A 16,525-nucleotide genomic window follows, 5' to 3' on the forward strand; every position below is an offset into this window, starting at 1 on the left:
TCGATTTAAAGGGTGAGTGAGCTATTGTATGTAAAGATTCAAGGGACATAACATCTTAGTTCCCAAAGTTCGTGGCACATTGGTGATGCATAGCAGCACTATCTATGGGCGGTGGACCCGTGATAAGCCATCGAGTGGCCTGCTAAGCACATTTTTCCCGTCCACCTTCCTATTTTATTTTAAAAACATATATAATTTATTTAATGATGGTATATAACACAACGTTTGTATATAAGCAAATAATAGATCTGGTCATTATGATTTCGCAGCTTCTCCGGCTACTATCTTATGTAAACATAGCATCATCGTGAGTTTTTTTGAAAAATCTGCCAGTTACAAGATTAAATATCTAAGACTTCATAATTCTTAAATAATGAACCAACCATAAACTGAAATTGCATAAAATCGACATCAATACTTTGGTAAAAGCGTAATAAATCGTCTTCTCTTAATATAACACATGTGCACTTCATTGTCTTCATTGTTTCATCTTTGAAAGGAGAATTTGATTTTATATTACATTTTATTAATAACATATTTTTTAAGGCTAATTGATTTATAATCGGGTTCATAATAAAATACATATACTGGTGGTAAGGCTTTGTGCGAGCTCGTCTGGGTAGCTACCAACCACTCATCAGATATTCTACCGCAAAACAGCAAACTTGGTATTTTTGTGTTCCGGTTGAAAGGGTGAGTGAGCCAGTGTAATTATAGGCACAAGCGACATAACATCTTAGTTCCCAAGGTGGCGCATTAGCGATGTAAGCGATCGTTAACATTTCTTACAAAACACACTTACCATCAGGTGGGCCATATGCTCGTCCGCCTATTGAATAATAAAAAAAAAAAAACAAATTAAACCGCCCATTATGATATCATAAACCAAAAATGCCATAAAATAAGTCCAAAACTAAGGAACTGTAGAAAGTTATCGAAAGCAGAAGAAATAATTTGTAGCGATGACTAGGTGTTATAAAATGTAGCACATCGTATTTATAATGTTGAATTTGATACACAATATTCGACTCTCGGTGAAAATAGGTATATCTCAGAAGAACCGCGTGACGATATAATATTGTATACATCACGAAAACAAGAAATTGAACAACTAACTCTTTATTTAAATTATATGTTTTCTTGTAAACAAGTACTTTGAATTCCAACGGCCTTATTTAAAAAAACATTGCTTGTTTACTTAAACACCGATGGCTTTACCTATACATGTTATTTAGGGAGTGATTAGTTAAACAATGCTGTCTTCTACTTTCGATTGCCAAATCAACGATGACATAAAAAAAAGTGTTTAACTAAATACTGCTAAACAACGTTTATAATTAAAACCGTGATTTTTCACTCCTCGTCTCAATTATCATTTATTTGACATTCGACGTTTAATATTATCGAAATAAACGTTCGACTTTAAGTATTAAATGTTTCTTGTGTAATAAATCAAAACAGTTTAAATGACTTCTAATATTTATGCTAATATCTTTATTTTGGCTTCCAAGGCTTTGCAATTAAGGTTTGTAGTTCATTTCTCATGCCAGCGGAGTCAAATGTAAGTTGAATGATAATATCAATATAAAGAAGAATATTTTCCTGCAAACACAATTTTTATTTTTTATTACAATTGAATATTTTTTATTCTATTATTATTCGTTCTTCTGTCTCTATGACTTTAAGTTTTCATAGTTTTTCAGACACTACCTTTTTAAGAACGTTAACACAAATGAGATTCCATAGCATCACTAATCTTAACAAACTTCCGATAAAATACCACTCGCAATAAATCATTTTTTGGCAACGCTCCAATTTTTTAACATCTTTTTTTTAATTTGTGATCTTTAATTATCTATATTTCTATCCAATCAAATAAACATCATTAAATGCACTTGATTTTAACCTACATTTTTATTCGTAGAATTCAACCTTAATAGATTTAGCAATTATAGTAGTTGTTCGATCTCAGATCATAAATCAAAAAATTTTGTTCGATTTAAGTTCATGATTCGAGAAATATATGCTTAGTGAGTTAAGATTATCTATGCTTGGCGCCGAACCATATTTAGTAAAGAAATCTGACCTGAAATTCGAAGTCAGGACCCAGTGAACTAAACCAGTGACATGGTATTTGTGGAAATGTAGTATTAAAACAAGACCAGATACCTAGTAAGAACTGTTTGTTTTGTTTATGGTTTGGTGTCGCTCGTCTTCACTGGTCAATAAACCAGTTTTATAGAATGCTACCTATTAAAATTCATAATAACAAATGTAAATAAATTATTTATAACTGCATATTTAGTAATTACATCAAATATCTACAGTGGTTTTATATATAGGTACTCTATTCAAATTCTTTTAAATTTTTAAATATGATTGGAAGTAAAAAATAGTTCAATGGTTATCACCATACGTAAAATCGGTAAACATTAGCCTAACAATGGAATTCAACTATTATATTTACTGAGGTAAATTATTATTTAATTAAAAATCCGTCATTAATTATTTATTTATCCGCGTTTGTACAATCTTTGTTTAAAGCCTATCATTTAGGGCAAATGTTATTTTTTAACAAGCTTAGAGTTTAAGAAGTATTAAACAATGAACATTAATAATAATTTGCACGGTAAGAAAATATCATCGTTATTTGTTAATCTGATACAAAAAAAACCATAAAACGTACATATTTTATCTGTTTCGACATTCTATCTTACACTCTCTGCTGAATTTACTTAGATAGTTAGGGGCAGATTTTATAAATACTAATATAATATAAAAAATATATCGCACAATTACATACAAAACTATTAATTATCTCTTCTATCTTCCTCAATGAATCGTCACGTCAAACGCATTATTTAGAAAGAATGAAATATTTTACCAAATTGGAAAGCGGCAATTAATTTTATAGTCTAGTGTAAGATCGCAGATCAAAGAGCAGGATGGGCATAATCCAATTTCCTGCCACCAGAATTCACGTCATTATAACGAGATAGCTAAGATTAACCTAATATGTATGTTTTAAAAGCTACGAGTATTTCCTAACAACTATGAGATTTTCTTTGACAATGTGATCAAACGGACTTGTGAATCGTGATTTATGTTAATTGTTTGAAAACGTTTATTTTCGTCATTCATTCTAATGTCATCAATTCTAATGCAATGTTTTGGGTTTTGATATAAATCATTAAATATTTATAGTAGATTTAATTTTTATCAGATAAAAATATAAGTTATGTTTGGTAACTAAATATATTTGTACAACAAAAATAAAATCAATTTTTTATTTCGTTTTCTTTAACTTCATTACTTAATATAATAGGAACAAATGATTTAAATATAAGTTTTTTTTATTTAAGGAACAGATTGCTAAATATTTTTTTAAATAAACAGAGATACAGTAACAGCCTGTAAATGTCCCACTGCTGGGCTAAAGGCCTCCTCTCCCTTTTTGAGGAGAAGGTTTGGAGCTTATTCCACCACGCTGCTCCAGTGCGGGTTGGTGGAATACACATGTGGCAGGATTTCGATGAAATTAGACACATGCAGGTTTCCTCACGATGTTTTCCTTCACCGAAAAGCACGAGATGAATTATAAACAGAAATTAAGCACATGTAAATTCAGAGGTGCTTGCCAGGGTTTGAACCCACGTTCATCGGTTAAGATTCACGCGTTCTGGCCACTGGGCCATCTCGACTATCAAACAGAGATAAGTATTGCGTAAAATAGTAATTGAAAAAATAAATATTGCTAAATTTGAAAACAGTCTTAGACAAAAATAGAAATTCAAGATTTGAAACAAGCCATCCGGTATTTATTTACAATGATAAACGATCCCATTAGTATAATCTAATTACGTGTATATCCCTTTCTGGTCTTTCTGAATTTATAAAACATAGTTAGGCTTTTAAAGTAGTAGTCATAAAGTGAACGTATGTTTTTTTTTTTTTTTAAGAAGGCTTTATAAATGTTTTTATACATAATTTTATTACATATACTTATTGTCTTAGTCCTTAAAGGTTTAAAATAAAAAATATATATATATTGTAGCGTTCTTTACTATCTTGTGCGAGTTCAACGGAATATATAACGTAGAATTTATTTTAAGTATGTTAAAGTAATTCACTTACATTTTTATTGTAGAAGATCATGTCTTGTCACTCATGAGTAATTTCTAAGAATTTCGTTTTTCGTTGATTGTGTTCTGTTACAAGAAACGTGCAGAAAATATGAATGAAGTATTACGCGTGTTACACGCCTTCATGGTAACATGCATTCTAATTAATATAAGAGCTTAAAAAAACTGATACAGTATAAGTGTCATTTAGTTTGAATATATCATCATTAAGTTTAATTTTAGATACACTTTATAAATAGATCTTTTTTCCTTAACTAACTAAAATTAAGAACGTATGTCGTTATACCGTCACTTTTATATTTTGTTGGACTTTATTAAGGAGTAATTAATAATTTGAACGGATATTCTCAAGCGGTAAGTCTCTTAACGATACCTTCCTCTTATATAAAAATTACGTAAATTATTTAAAAGTGTTTTCATAGATAAGACAACATTTATGCATTCGTTAATGAGTACGTTATTTTAAATTGAACGGATGCGGCTCGAGAGCTCGTTAAGATGTGGGTCAGCTACTGCGGCGTCGAACTGCATTTATTTAAATGAAAACACGTGCGAATATCATATGAGTGCTCGCATCGATTAAATCGTGAGATTTTGTTTTATAAATTTATGGAAAGTAATAGTTTTACGAAAAAATTATCGAAAGAGTTTCAAATTAATATGATCACAAAAATAAAATATCCTAAACTATTATTAAAAATCAGTATAAGTCATTTAAAATGTTAGCTAGCATACAGAGAAAGTAAAAAAAAAAACGCATTAATGATTTTAAAACTAGGATAAAATTTATCAGCAGATGTTAACTTAAAATTGATTGATATTTAATCAATTAGCACCTGTATTACTTGGAGATAGATATTATAATTGCATAAACCTTAACCACTTAAAATTGACAGATCCATTATATTAGAAAAGCAATGAGATACTAACAATATGTTAATGTGTTTGTTTGCAATGTTAACAGGCACTTAGCCATGTTGTGATTACAAGCAATAAGACGCTCAAAGATATTTTAACATCTTATCTGACAGATCTAGTAAAATTAATAAACGATTAGCTTACATTAGAAAATACATAAAGCGGTGAGAAGAAAATTGAAATTTCTTGAAATTCACATACTCACTCCATACGTATTGTTATTTTTAATATTTTTTTCAAAAATAAAGGTTACACTTAGCAGTGTTAAAATCGTTAATTCGTATATTAATAATTTAAAAAGGCACGTGAGTGAATTTAAGTAAGTGCACATTTTATTTACAAGCTTTTTTAATACTGTGTTGTCAATATTTTTTTATGTAATTATGCTTTAATAATTATGGCAATTATTCATCAATAAATATCGCTTAGCTGTAGTCAGGTATTTTTTTAATCTGTCTTTATTTGAACAAATACGTATGTATGTACATATATGTCTAATATATATGTTAACTAGGAATCAGACACGTATTCTAAATGGCATTTAAATAGAAGATTAAATGTAAATTATGTAACTTAAAACACAAAAATATTTATGTAATACGTTACTTATTTATTAATTATTAATAATATGTATTCACAATCAAGAATTCCATGGAAGTCAACAATTAATTGAGGTTTTTTTTAAATTTACGACTGACGAAGATAAAAGTAATGACATTTTTTCACTCCAAATTATCGATATTTAGAAACTATGAGTTTTATAAGGACGTGATACAAAGAATATTTTGACGAATATTGGATGTCTTAATTTGTTATTTATTTTTTAGTAAGGCAAGCAAGCAATAAACCATCCGATCCAATATATCAACTCAAAACGCAACTAACAACATTCTAACTTATTTGCCAGGACTAACCATCTTTTTTTTATTCCACTCATTAGAAAGATACATAATTTTAATCTTGTCAAATTGTATAGAACTAAATTACAAATCACTTAAGAAAGATCGTCGTTCTTAGTGAGACTCAAACAAATCTAAATTAAATACCAAGCCTATTAATGCCACGAATCCATAAGAACACGTATGCTTGTAATACATGAAACTAGTAAAATTAAAAAAATTCAAGCCTATCCAGATCGCACTGGTTATGTTATTTTTTACAATCTGTAACAAACCGCATTTAAATATTAGTCTGATTTATTACGGAATAACGGTGAAATTAAAAGAACAAAACATAAATGTACAAAACATCGAATGTGAACTCCAGTGGTGGTACGAGATTCTATAATAACTCTTGTATTGGATTTATTTTAGAACGTCGATATGCAACGAATCGGCAGCAGTGATTTTATGGTCTAATGTTTATTTTGAGTTCGATTTATCCAAGTGCATTCTGTTTGAATCCGAGATCGGAGAATGTGGTTGGAAATGGCGTGACGCGCACGCACTTGGTACATTATATTTTACCTTTCAATTATATCGACGCATCGAAACTTTCAATTACTCGCAAAAAATATTTGAAAGTTAATTGTTTTCTTCTTAACATTTATTTTCCTTTCTTAGATATCAAAACTAAGACATATCAACTAGTCGTTATGGAGTTACACGTACACAAACATACTTTTTTGTAATATAGGAAGGTGGATGGACAAATGGGTTACCGATGATAATTGATACCACTCATAGATATTGACGATGTAAGAAATATTAACTACTTCAAATTGGACCACAGCAATATTTATTGCTCTTTGGCGGTAGAATGGTAGATGAGTGGATGGTACCTATCTAGACATGCTTGCAAAAGGCCCTACCACCAAGTAAAGTATATATCCAAACATTTAAATATTGTTATATCATTCAATTTTAATTGTGTTAAATTCAATTATTTGTATCTGAATAAGCAATAAAAACATTTGCTGTAGAAGTGCGTAAAGCCATTTCTAGTGTACTACCTGTTTTTTTAAGTGTAAGTACCTTCATACATATATTCTCTAGGTTATTCACCTTTCGATTCTTCCTCATACCATATTGATTGAAGGCCATGGCTTTCATATGTTTATTTATTTTTATTATTATCTTTATTACTTACCAAATAAGAAAATTTACTGACTGTATTCGTTTCCTTCAATGAGACCAATATATGTATGACTTTATAATATCTTAATATGTTTATTTGTATTTAAAAACACAAAAATCACATTTAGTTCTCCATTAACTTTAAGTGATGTAAAAGTCTACGCTTTATGTTCCTTTTTCTGTTTTCTCTTCAATTCCACACTCTAGGTATATCTCAAAGAACCTAATCACTCGTTGCTTTACGAAACGCGAAGGTAAGCTGTATGTTACCATCGTCATTATGCGAGGAAGTATTTACCTCTTTCACACATATAGTTTGCTTAGAAATGAGACTTAATTAGATAAATAAGTCGAAATAGTTTAGAAATGAAACAAAAGTGTTATTATATACAATTATATTATTAATCAGTATTTTGTGCACAAAAAGTAGTTAAACGGAAACACAATATAACACTTTAACTCATACAAAAAATCAAGCAGAGGCCTTGTCTAATTTTTTCTTAGTTTGTATTTTGAATGATTCTTATAAGGAGCTGTATTGCAAATGTTATCATTTAAATGAAAAATTATAACAACTGCACCAAAATACTTATATGCATATATTTCATGTGTAGAACTTTAGTAAGATTGCAAAGAACTTTTTTACCGGAACATATTTTACAATATGTCTCACAACAACAAATAAAAACTAAGTAACTAGTAGTTATTGAGTAAAAATAGCTATTCGTTTTACTTTAACTATACATTATTGTATTTGTGAGAAGATCATCTTGCGTGTCAATATTAAATAGAGATTATAAGAGCACTTAGCAGATAAGCAGGAGTTGCAACTTATGCATTTAAGTTATTGAACATAACAATAAATAGGAACTCATGCAACACGTTTCTAAGTAATTGTCTTGATAAGATGTCCGTTAACATTAACATCTTGATGTAATTACTTTTCTCTCCAAAGTCTAGGGTTGCGTAAATATTTAAAATTCCTTTTATAATTATTAAAATATTGACTTCAGCTTTAATATTATAATAGGCAATTACCCGCATTCTAAATTTAAAGGCACCTAATAATGTCATTATTTTTATCTTCATGCAATCAGACTATTAGACAAATATAAAATAATCTGTTTGTTGCTTCATCACAACAAATCAATGAACCGATCGAAATAAAATTTGATATAGAGTTAACCTATTGAATTAAATATGTATAAATTTCGCAGATAACGGTTAGTTTATAATTATAAGTAATAAATAAAAGTTAATAATAGATAGTTATTAATCAACATTAGCCGAGATGACCCAGTGGTAAGAACGCGTGAATCTTAACCGATGATCGTGGGTTCAAACCCGGGCAAGCACCACTGAATTTTCATGTGCTTAATTTGTGATTATAATTCGTCTCGTGCTTTACGGTGAAGGAAAACATCCTGAGGAAACCTGCATGTGTCTAATTTCACTGAAATTCTGCCACATGTGAATTCTACCAACCCGCATTGGAGCAGCGTGGTGGAATAAGCTCCAAAAAAACCTTCTCCTCAAAAAGAGGAGAGGAGGCCTTTAGCCCAGCAGTGGGACATTCACAGGTTGTTACGGAATCAACATTAATCCGTGCATGTAACTTTCAAACAATATTATTCTTGGTAAACAGTTCTAAAGTCATGCCAAAAACAAAACATATAACAAGAGTGAAGTTGAAATGGACTATTGCGTCTGGAATGCCAAACGCAACGTCAACAATGTCGAGACTCCCATTCGATAAAAACACTTCAAAACATTGTCGAGCGCTCTTATAAAGCCCTGAAATGGCGGCTCGACAGACTAGAGTGCAAACGACAGCTTATTGATGGCGAAATAAACAGCTTTAGGTAAATACAGTACAGGCTTAACACTACTTCTAGTTTATTTAGTAATAACAATGTGCTTGTATATATACGTACCGTACGTATCTTATTATGTCTTATTATTGATATAAAAACATACGTATCTCCAGGTAAATCGCAAGATTTGAAAGTAGAAAATCCGGTGAAATGTTTGTTTATGTTTAAGTGATAGAGAATTAACATGTAAAAAAATCGGCACATATTTTTTGCGGCAACGACAAAAAAAAAGTTATAAATTCAATATTTTTTGCAACATATCATTCATAAATATAGTAAATAATATAATGTTTGTCATTCATTTCTTTTCAAAAGCGTATTTTTTCAGTTAAGCGAAACAATATTTAAAGCATTCGATTTACTCGTACTTATTGTTTTCTTTGTGTATGAGCAAGAATAGAGCTTGATGTTATTTTCTTCTTCAGTGTTAGGCTAAAATGGCGCATGTGACATACCCGTCTATTTCTGTAAAGTGTAACGGAACGCAGGACGGTATTTTAATGGACAGGGATTCCACTCAAGTGACGAGGCCCAGAGATGTTTACAGAGTTTGCAAATGAGCGTTAAATTAGCGAATGTTTGTATAGGACAAATGTTTAGTGAAGACTTGAGGATAAATTTCGAAAATACGCTATTAGATATTGTCGTGACTCAGCGAATAGTAAGTTGGCGTTTGATACGTTGGGGTAAATTTATAAGAATTAATATAGTTACGATGCATATGCACAATGTGCTAAATTGTTTTGAATGATAATTCATATCATTTGATTAACGAATAAATTATTACTACAGTACTCACTGACAGTTTTATATTTTAGAAAAATATCAATGGTCCTCTGCTTAATATATTAATATGTTGACATTAAATTTATTAAAATTAGAGTACGCATACCGCGCAAACATAGGTGCAATTTCATAATCCGATGGGATGGCAATCCGAACCAACCAGAAAGAGTTCAGGCACAGGACCAAAGGCTTTACGTACTTTTCGAGACACTAGATTTTTAACACTGTCGACTTCCAAATTTCCTAACTTCACAGTACCAACTGAGAGTCTAGATAGAAACATCGAATAGCTTTTTATTAGCTAGAGCCAGACCTTGAAGCTTGCACCTCGACCTCGTGATCTGTAGCCTTATAAGTTAGTCACTAAACTAACGATTCAGACAATGAAACATTTACTACTGAAGTAAACATATTACCCACTAAGTCGTAACAAAATGAATGTAACTTATTTTAGACGTCAACATATTATATATCGTTAAGTACATACATATCTATCATTAATAAACTCAACAGTATATTTACACTTGCTTAAATTATGTGTCTACTAAATCCGTCGAAAACATAAATAAAACATTTAGTTTACAATACGTCGAATCGACTGTCAAGTTCAAGGGTGATTTATATGCACATCTGCGGCGATGTTCTTTGTGCGTCACATGCGCTCGCGCACCCGTTCATGCATCAGTGTACTTATTTAGGCATCTTTAGATGATTTTAGAGTATTTAATACATTAATTTTATTGTGTACTGAAACTGATAAAAAATATTTTACACAGCAATTATTGAAAACGCTTCGTCAATACTGAGTAGGTAACCTTTTAGTTAATATGTACGAATAGTGGTGACCGAAAATTACTATGTATATTCTTATTTTAATATTTCCTACATTACTTATCAAGAAAATATATTTCGTTTGGGCATTTTGATATAATATGTATCTACATAGGTAGTATATTTTAGTATTCATAGCAGATACTTCGATATAACGGTTTCGTTGTGAGACGTGTTAATGTACCAACTTTATTCAATAACCATACACATATATTGTTTCATACAAGTTTTCGTTTACATGTTATGTTCATGTTATCAATCCAATAATTCTCAGCCTGACCATAAACCGCTTGACTTTATGGTAGATTTCCCCACCTTGTATGCTGAACATAATGTGAAATATATCAACAATGCAATTTTATTTAAATTATTACGAAGTGAACACTGTTTGCGTAATATTTTGGCCATGTGAATGTGAATACAAGCTTAGTTTTATTATGAAACAGCCAATGATTTCTGGGCGAAAAATGAACCAGGAGCCAGGCCTGTCATGTAGAACTATAACTTGATGGTAGGACTTTTTTGCAAGCCCCCTTCGTACGACCGTATATCACATATTCTATTTCCAAACATCAATACCTAGTATTGGTGTGTTCTGGTTTGAACGGTGACTGAGCCAGTGCAAGTAAAGGCCCGAGGGCAGCTTAGTGCCCAAGGTTGGTGTCGAATTGGCGATGTATGGAATGGTTAATATTTCTTAAAGCACTAATGTCTATGTATGGTTGTGACCACTTTCCATCAAGTGGCTCATTTACTCGTCCGCCCGCCTTTATTATATGAAAAACACCGACGAATTTTTATAAAAATAAATAATTCATATTTTATTTTTTCATTTTCAGGAAACCCCAATGACAAAATCCTGTATGGTAGACCAAATAAACGACGTAGCGCATCGTTCCCTGCTCCCCGCTCACTTGATCGCCGCCACTCCCTGAGGATCTTCGGCTCCTCGAGCAAGTACTTGCAGCGATGCGCTTCCACACGCAGCTTGCACCATAAACACGCTAACACGACAGATAGCTCGTCTTCTACCGACTACCCACCAAGCGTAGAATCTGCGTCGCCTAGTAAGTAGATTTTTTGTTGTTTTATCACTTACGCGACATGCTTCTGGTGTGCAGCGCCTTCCGAAACATCCAATTAAAACCAAAAGGTCATTGACATTACTTAGAATTTAATTAAAAAGTAGTTTTATCCTCATATCAGTTACCTATTAATTTGATTTAGCTTGATTAGAACATTTACTGCATAATTTCTGATTAAGTACGTAGTTGTAATTAAGTAGCGGTAATTACTTATAATATGTTTATATCTTGCTGCAAATCTATTCCTAATAATGATTTTAGCTTTTATATATTGTAACAATTATCTTTAGTTGAGTTGTTTATTTTTATCGAATGTGCCTATATTTCGATTGAAAGATCAATAACCGTCATTATTTATCGCTTTCGCAGAGAAAGTGTCGTTGCTCTCCCGCTTATTCAGACGAAGCGGCCGCAGCAAGCAGACCCGCGCGATGAGCACCTTCTCTGCACAGTTCCCGCCCACTGAGTGGTTCAACTCTAAAGCGGTACATCTACATTGTGTGGCTACGCAAACGGACTCTAAGGTAATTACACTTTTTTTTTGACTCTACTTAATTCGCAAGATATTTTTTGGCAATGGTTATATGCTCATTCAGCGAATTGTATAATTCAGCCATTTGCCAAGTAATAATTAAATAATTTATTCAAATATAAATAAAAAAAATATTATAAACAATACATAATAAAAGGTGTTAGCTAGCTAACAGATAAATGATAATTATTTTTTAACGAAGTGTATTACTTGTTATTTTTTATTGAATTTAATTTCATTTTTCTCTTATTTCAGGAGTCACTGCAGAGTCAAACATCTATCGTATCATCGTACTATGACGGTTCGGAGATCAGCAATCGGTCGTCGACATTACCGAGAAGGCATAAAAGACATCTTTCCACTGAGTCTGGCCTAGCGACTTCCACACAATACGACCATTCACCTGTAAGGCAGTCCAGCCCTAGTTCTGGAAGTCTACCGAGATCCACTTTAAGTAGAAGTTCAACCAATAAAACCATTTTAGATCATTTTGGGTCACCTCAGAGAAACAGCGAACCAAAATTAAGAGACAGTCCCAACGGAAGTTTACGTCGTGTGGATTACTCCGACAACGTTATGTCTACGAGTGGCCCTTCAAGCTTAGAGAGCACGATTAATCACCGAACGCCTAGAAAGGATTGTAAAAACGGTCATATAGATCTAAATTCGTCCATGAAAAGAACCTACCATACTAGTAGCAGCGGTCACTCCAGTTTAGAATCGCACATATCAGATCGCACCCTAAAGCCTTCGCCTAGTCATAGTAATGGAGCGTCGGGTCTAAGTAGAGCACAATCACTCGTTAAAGTTCAAAGTCTGCAAAGTTCACCCAAAAGTTTACATAAGTACAGAACGAAACCTCCAATTGTCGGCGGTGAAACAATAAAAAACGGCACGAGCGCCTCACCGAGGACTTCACCAAAAAACTGTCCAAGTACACCCAAAAAACCCGCAACCCCTCTGCATAACAAGCCACTAGGAACAAAGGTTGAAAATCCCGCCACTGCAATGCTGGCCAGTTCTAACTCCAACAATTCTATAACACTTAAGGTCACTACTAACACAATGTCACAAAACGGCGGCACAAACACTAAAGTCTATGTACAAAATTCCCCAGTCCGCTCTGTCATCACATTTGAAAATGGCAAAGTTAACGAATCCAGTAGCGGAAGTAATATCTATATTATTAATGATGACAGACAGGTTGTATCGGTTTCACAAAACGGTACAAATCAATCAGCAAATAACCCCAAGGAAACTTCCTTTGACGTTTGCGTGGAAAAAAATAAACAAATTTACCAAGAATCGGAGCCTGTAAAAATACAAGAAAATAAGTTTAATAAAAATTCGATTAATGACACGGGTATGAATAATAATCGAAAACTATCTTTACAAATAGGCGGCGCAGCAAACAACAATAGTTTTATATACAAAAATCAATTAAATAATACGAACGAAGTAGTTTCTAATCCATCATCTCCGGCCATACATAATAACATAAACAATATGGAAACAAGCGCTAATAGTAATCCTTCAACGCCAACGAAAAGTTATGATAACGTAATTGGATCTTTAGGTAATCTAAGATATCAAAAAAACTCTTTAACATCGGCAAATACAGGTATTCATGCGAATATAAATTCGAATAGCGAACTTAAAAGCGTTGACCTGTTAAAGAAAGCAGCTGCTTTGCAAATGTTGAATGGGCTTCCAAATGTACATAATAGGATGAGCTCAGAGTCGATAGCAAATTTGTTAACGAAAGGTATCGATCAAAAACCGACTGTGCTTGGCTCGGAACCGAACCTTGCACTGAAAAATTCTGAATTGATAAAAGATATTAATACTTCAACCGAGAAAATCAACTGCTTAGAGAACAAACAGAAACGATACAGCCTTAGCCAGGATGGGAAAAAAGATCACCAGGACTTTTATAATTTCCCAAGCCTAAGCGACTTGAGCTTTAATTTTACTAGTTTAGCTGCACAAAAGATTCTGAAAGGGGTCAGTATAAATAGCGTTGACACATTGGTAGAATTAAACATGGCTGCCAACGGTTCGGAGAAGCAAAACAATCGTGATGTCGCTGCGGTATGCACAGACTTCGGACTTGTATAGTATATAGGCTTTGTTTATTTTGTTTAAATGTACAATATTAGTCGTAATCAATACACAATGTAAGCTAGTTAAAACTTATTTGTAACGACTTCATAACATACCTTAGGTGCACGCTATATTTAGTTCAAACATTGTACTCATTTGGGATTTTGTACTCTCAAATTATAAAATTGTCATTTAGAAATCTTATATGTATCCTTTTAACGGTTTTTAGACTTTACTAACCTATCATCTACAAACATTAACTTAGAAATTTAATTCATTCAGTATTCATGTGATTATATTAACAATCAGTAAATTCTTAGTTTGTAGTTGCACTGAAAGTAATACGACAATAAAAATTACTTCAAGAAAAACAAGTGGCCTAAAAATACCCATCCATAAGGAATTTAGTGCCTATATCAAGTATTATATTGTAACCTGTCACTTTTAAGAAGTAATATTATATTCTAAACTTACTAGCCTTTAGCACCTATAATTGTTTACACTTCATTAATACTTATTGTATTTTCCACAAACCAGCACTTCTGTTTGTGCCATCGCAGATTTTCCAGTGAAATAGTTGAGTACAAACTAGATTACCTACATCTCCATTTAAAACAGATTCCATCCAAAGGTGGGAATTTATAGGGATGTTATGTAAAGTGTATGTCATGTATAAGTGCCATAAATAAAACCATATTGTAATGAAATGAGAATCAGGCAATTAGTATGATTATTGTGGATTGGTGACCATTATTTTTATTTGTCTGCTGCACTGTAAGTGTGGTCGAAATAAAGGGTAATATTTATTCATTAGAGAATATAATCGGAGTCAATGCATATTAGTGTTAAGTGTTCAGTAACGCCATTTGTAAAAAAATGTATTAACAATATAAGTTGATGCTTTACTATAATTGTTTCATTTATCCTGTACCTTATTTCAAGAAATGGTATATATAGTATTCAGTTGTTTTTTAAACAAAAGTTAGATAAAATAGAAAAATTTATTAAATGCATTTTAAGTAACATAAAAATAAAAATATCATATGCTAAGAGCAAGTTATAGTACTGTGCTCCATTACATCAGTAACTTGTGATGGTTCAGTCTCAGTTTGATTTTTAATAGAATTAAGCCAGTCATCTGTAGGATTAATTTTTTTTACTTCTATATCTGAACATCCACTTTTTTCTTCTAAGCTACTTTCTATTGATTCAACTTGATTACATTCTTTATGATCTTCATTATTACATTCAGTAACATTAACAGTGTTTATATTAGTATCTAAATCCCGAAATTTTCTTGACACTTCCTCGGTTTGCACATTCACATAACACACACAATCTTCGGTTTCAGTTATTTGTTTTATTGCTGCCTCTTCAATAGCTTCTAATTCTTCTATATCCTCTTTCTCAGTTATTTCTTCAATTGTTTTATATGAATACATATGATCGTCATTTGGACTGATATAATCTTCTGATATAAATGTACTATTATCAAAATGAAGCTTCTCGAAATCAATTACACCATATTTAGATATATAATCTAATAAAGTTGACTCATTACTGTAGCAAATTTTAATATTCTGAACACAATTTTTTTCTATGTCTTTATTATCTTCGCATTGTTTTCGAATAACATCGAGCTGCCGTAAAGTTTTTAGTTCTCTCGCTTTTAAGGTCGCGTATATACGAGCAAAAGATTTCCGCACTGTAGTTTTTAACTGAAAAATAAGTGCATTTAATCTCTGTTTTAAAGAAAATAATAGTACATTAGACTGTTCTTAATTTATTTACTTACGTTTTCAATATTTTGTTCCAAATCATCGGAATCACTCGCCATATTTGTTGTTGTTATGGTATTTTTTAGTCGCGATGGTATGTCAAAGTGACACAAGCTAGATACTAGGCTTTTGGGATAAAACATAAAGTTGTTGGTAGCTCATTCGTTCGTTTTGATAGCCGTTGGGATTGGTAAGTAGAAATATTTCACTATCAAAATATGCACTGAAAAATACGTATAAACAATCAATAATCATTTGTATATAGAATACAAAGAATTTAATAATAATTTTTATTACTATTATATATTACTACTGTTGATTACATTATTGCTAGTATTTTTAATCGTAGTATAATACATACAATTATACAAAACCATGAAGTATTAAGTAGTGTATGAAAA

The 16,525-nt window shown here is 31.7% G+C and overlaps 2 protein-coding genes across 2 annotated transcripts in view; one reads left to right on the forward strand and one right to left on the reverse strand.

Annotated features, from left to right (window-relative positions):
- Positions 1-15,251, forward strand: part of LOC126768620 (uncharacterized protein DDB_G0287625) — a 167,389-nt gene extending 152,138 nt beyond the window's left edge. Inside the window, exons 7-9 of the mRNA XM_050486816.1 lie at positions 11,466-11,693; positions 12,081-12,235; positions 12,499-15,251. Of these exons, the coding sequence (XP_050342773.1) occupies positions 11,466-11,693; positions 12,081-12,235; positions 12,499-14,361 (2,246 nt within the window). The 3' untranslated portion in view covers positions 14,362-15,251. The remainder of the gene's footprint in view (positions 1-11,465; positions 11,694-12,080; positions 12,236-12,498) is intronic.
- Positions 15,252-15,328: 77 nt separating this feature from the next.
- On the reverse strand, positions 15,329-16,227 carry LOC126768707 (uncharacterized). Its single transcript, XM_050486977.1, has 2 exons — positions 16,142-16,227; positions 15,329-16,064 (listed from the first exon to the last, which is right to left on the reverse strand). Exons 1-2 carry the CDS (start codon positions 16,181-16,183, stop codon positions 15,393-15,395), a joined length of 714 nt encoding a protein of 237 aa, XP_050342934.1. The 5' UTR covers positions 16,184-16,227; the 3' UTR covers positions 15,329-15,392.
- Between the last annotated feature and the right edge of the window lie 298 nt (positions 16,228-16,525).

Source organism: Nymphalis io, chromosome 5 (assembly GCF_905147045.1).
Source record: "Nymphalis io chromosome 5, ilAglIoxx1.1, whole genome shotgun sequence".
Taxonomy (NCBI): Eukaryota; Metazoa; Arthropoda; class Insecta; order Lepidoptera; family Nymphalidae; genus Nymphalis; species Nymphalis io.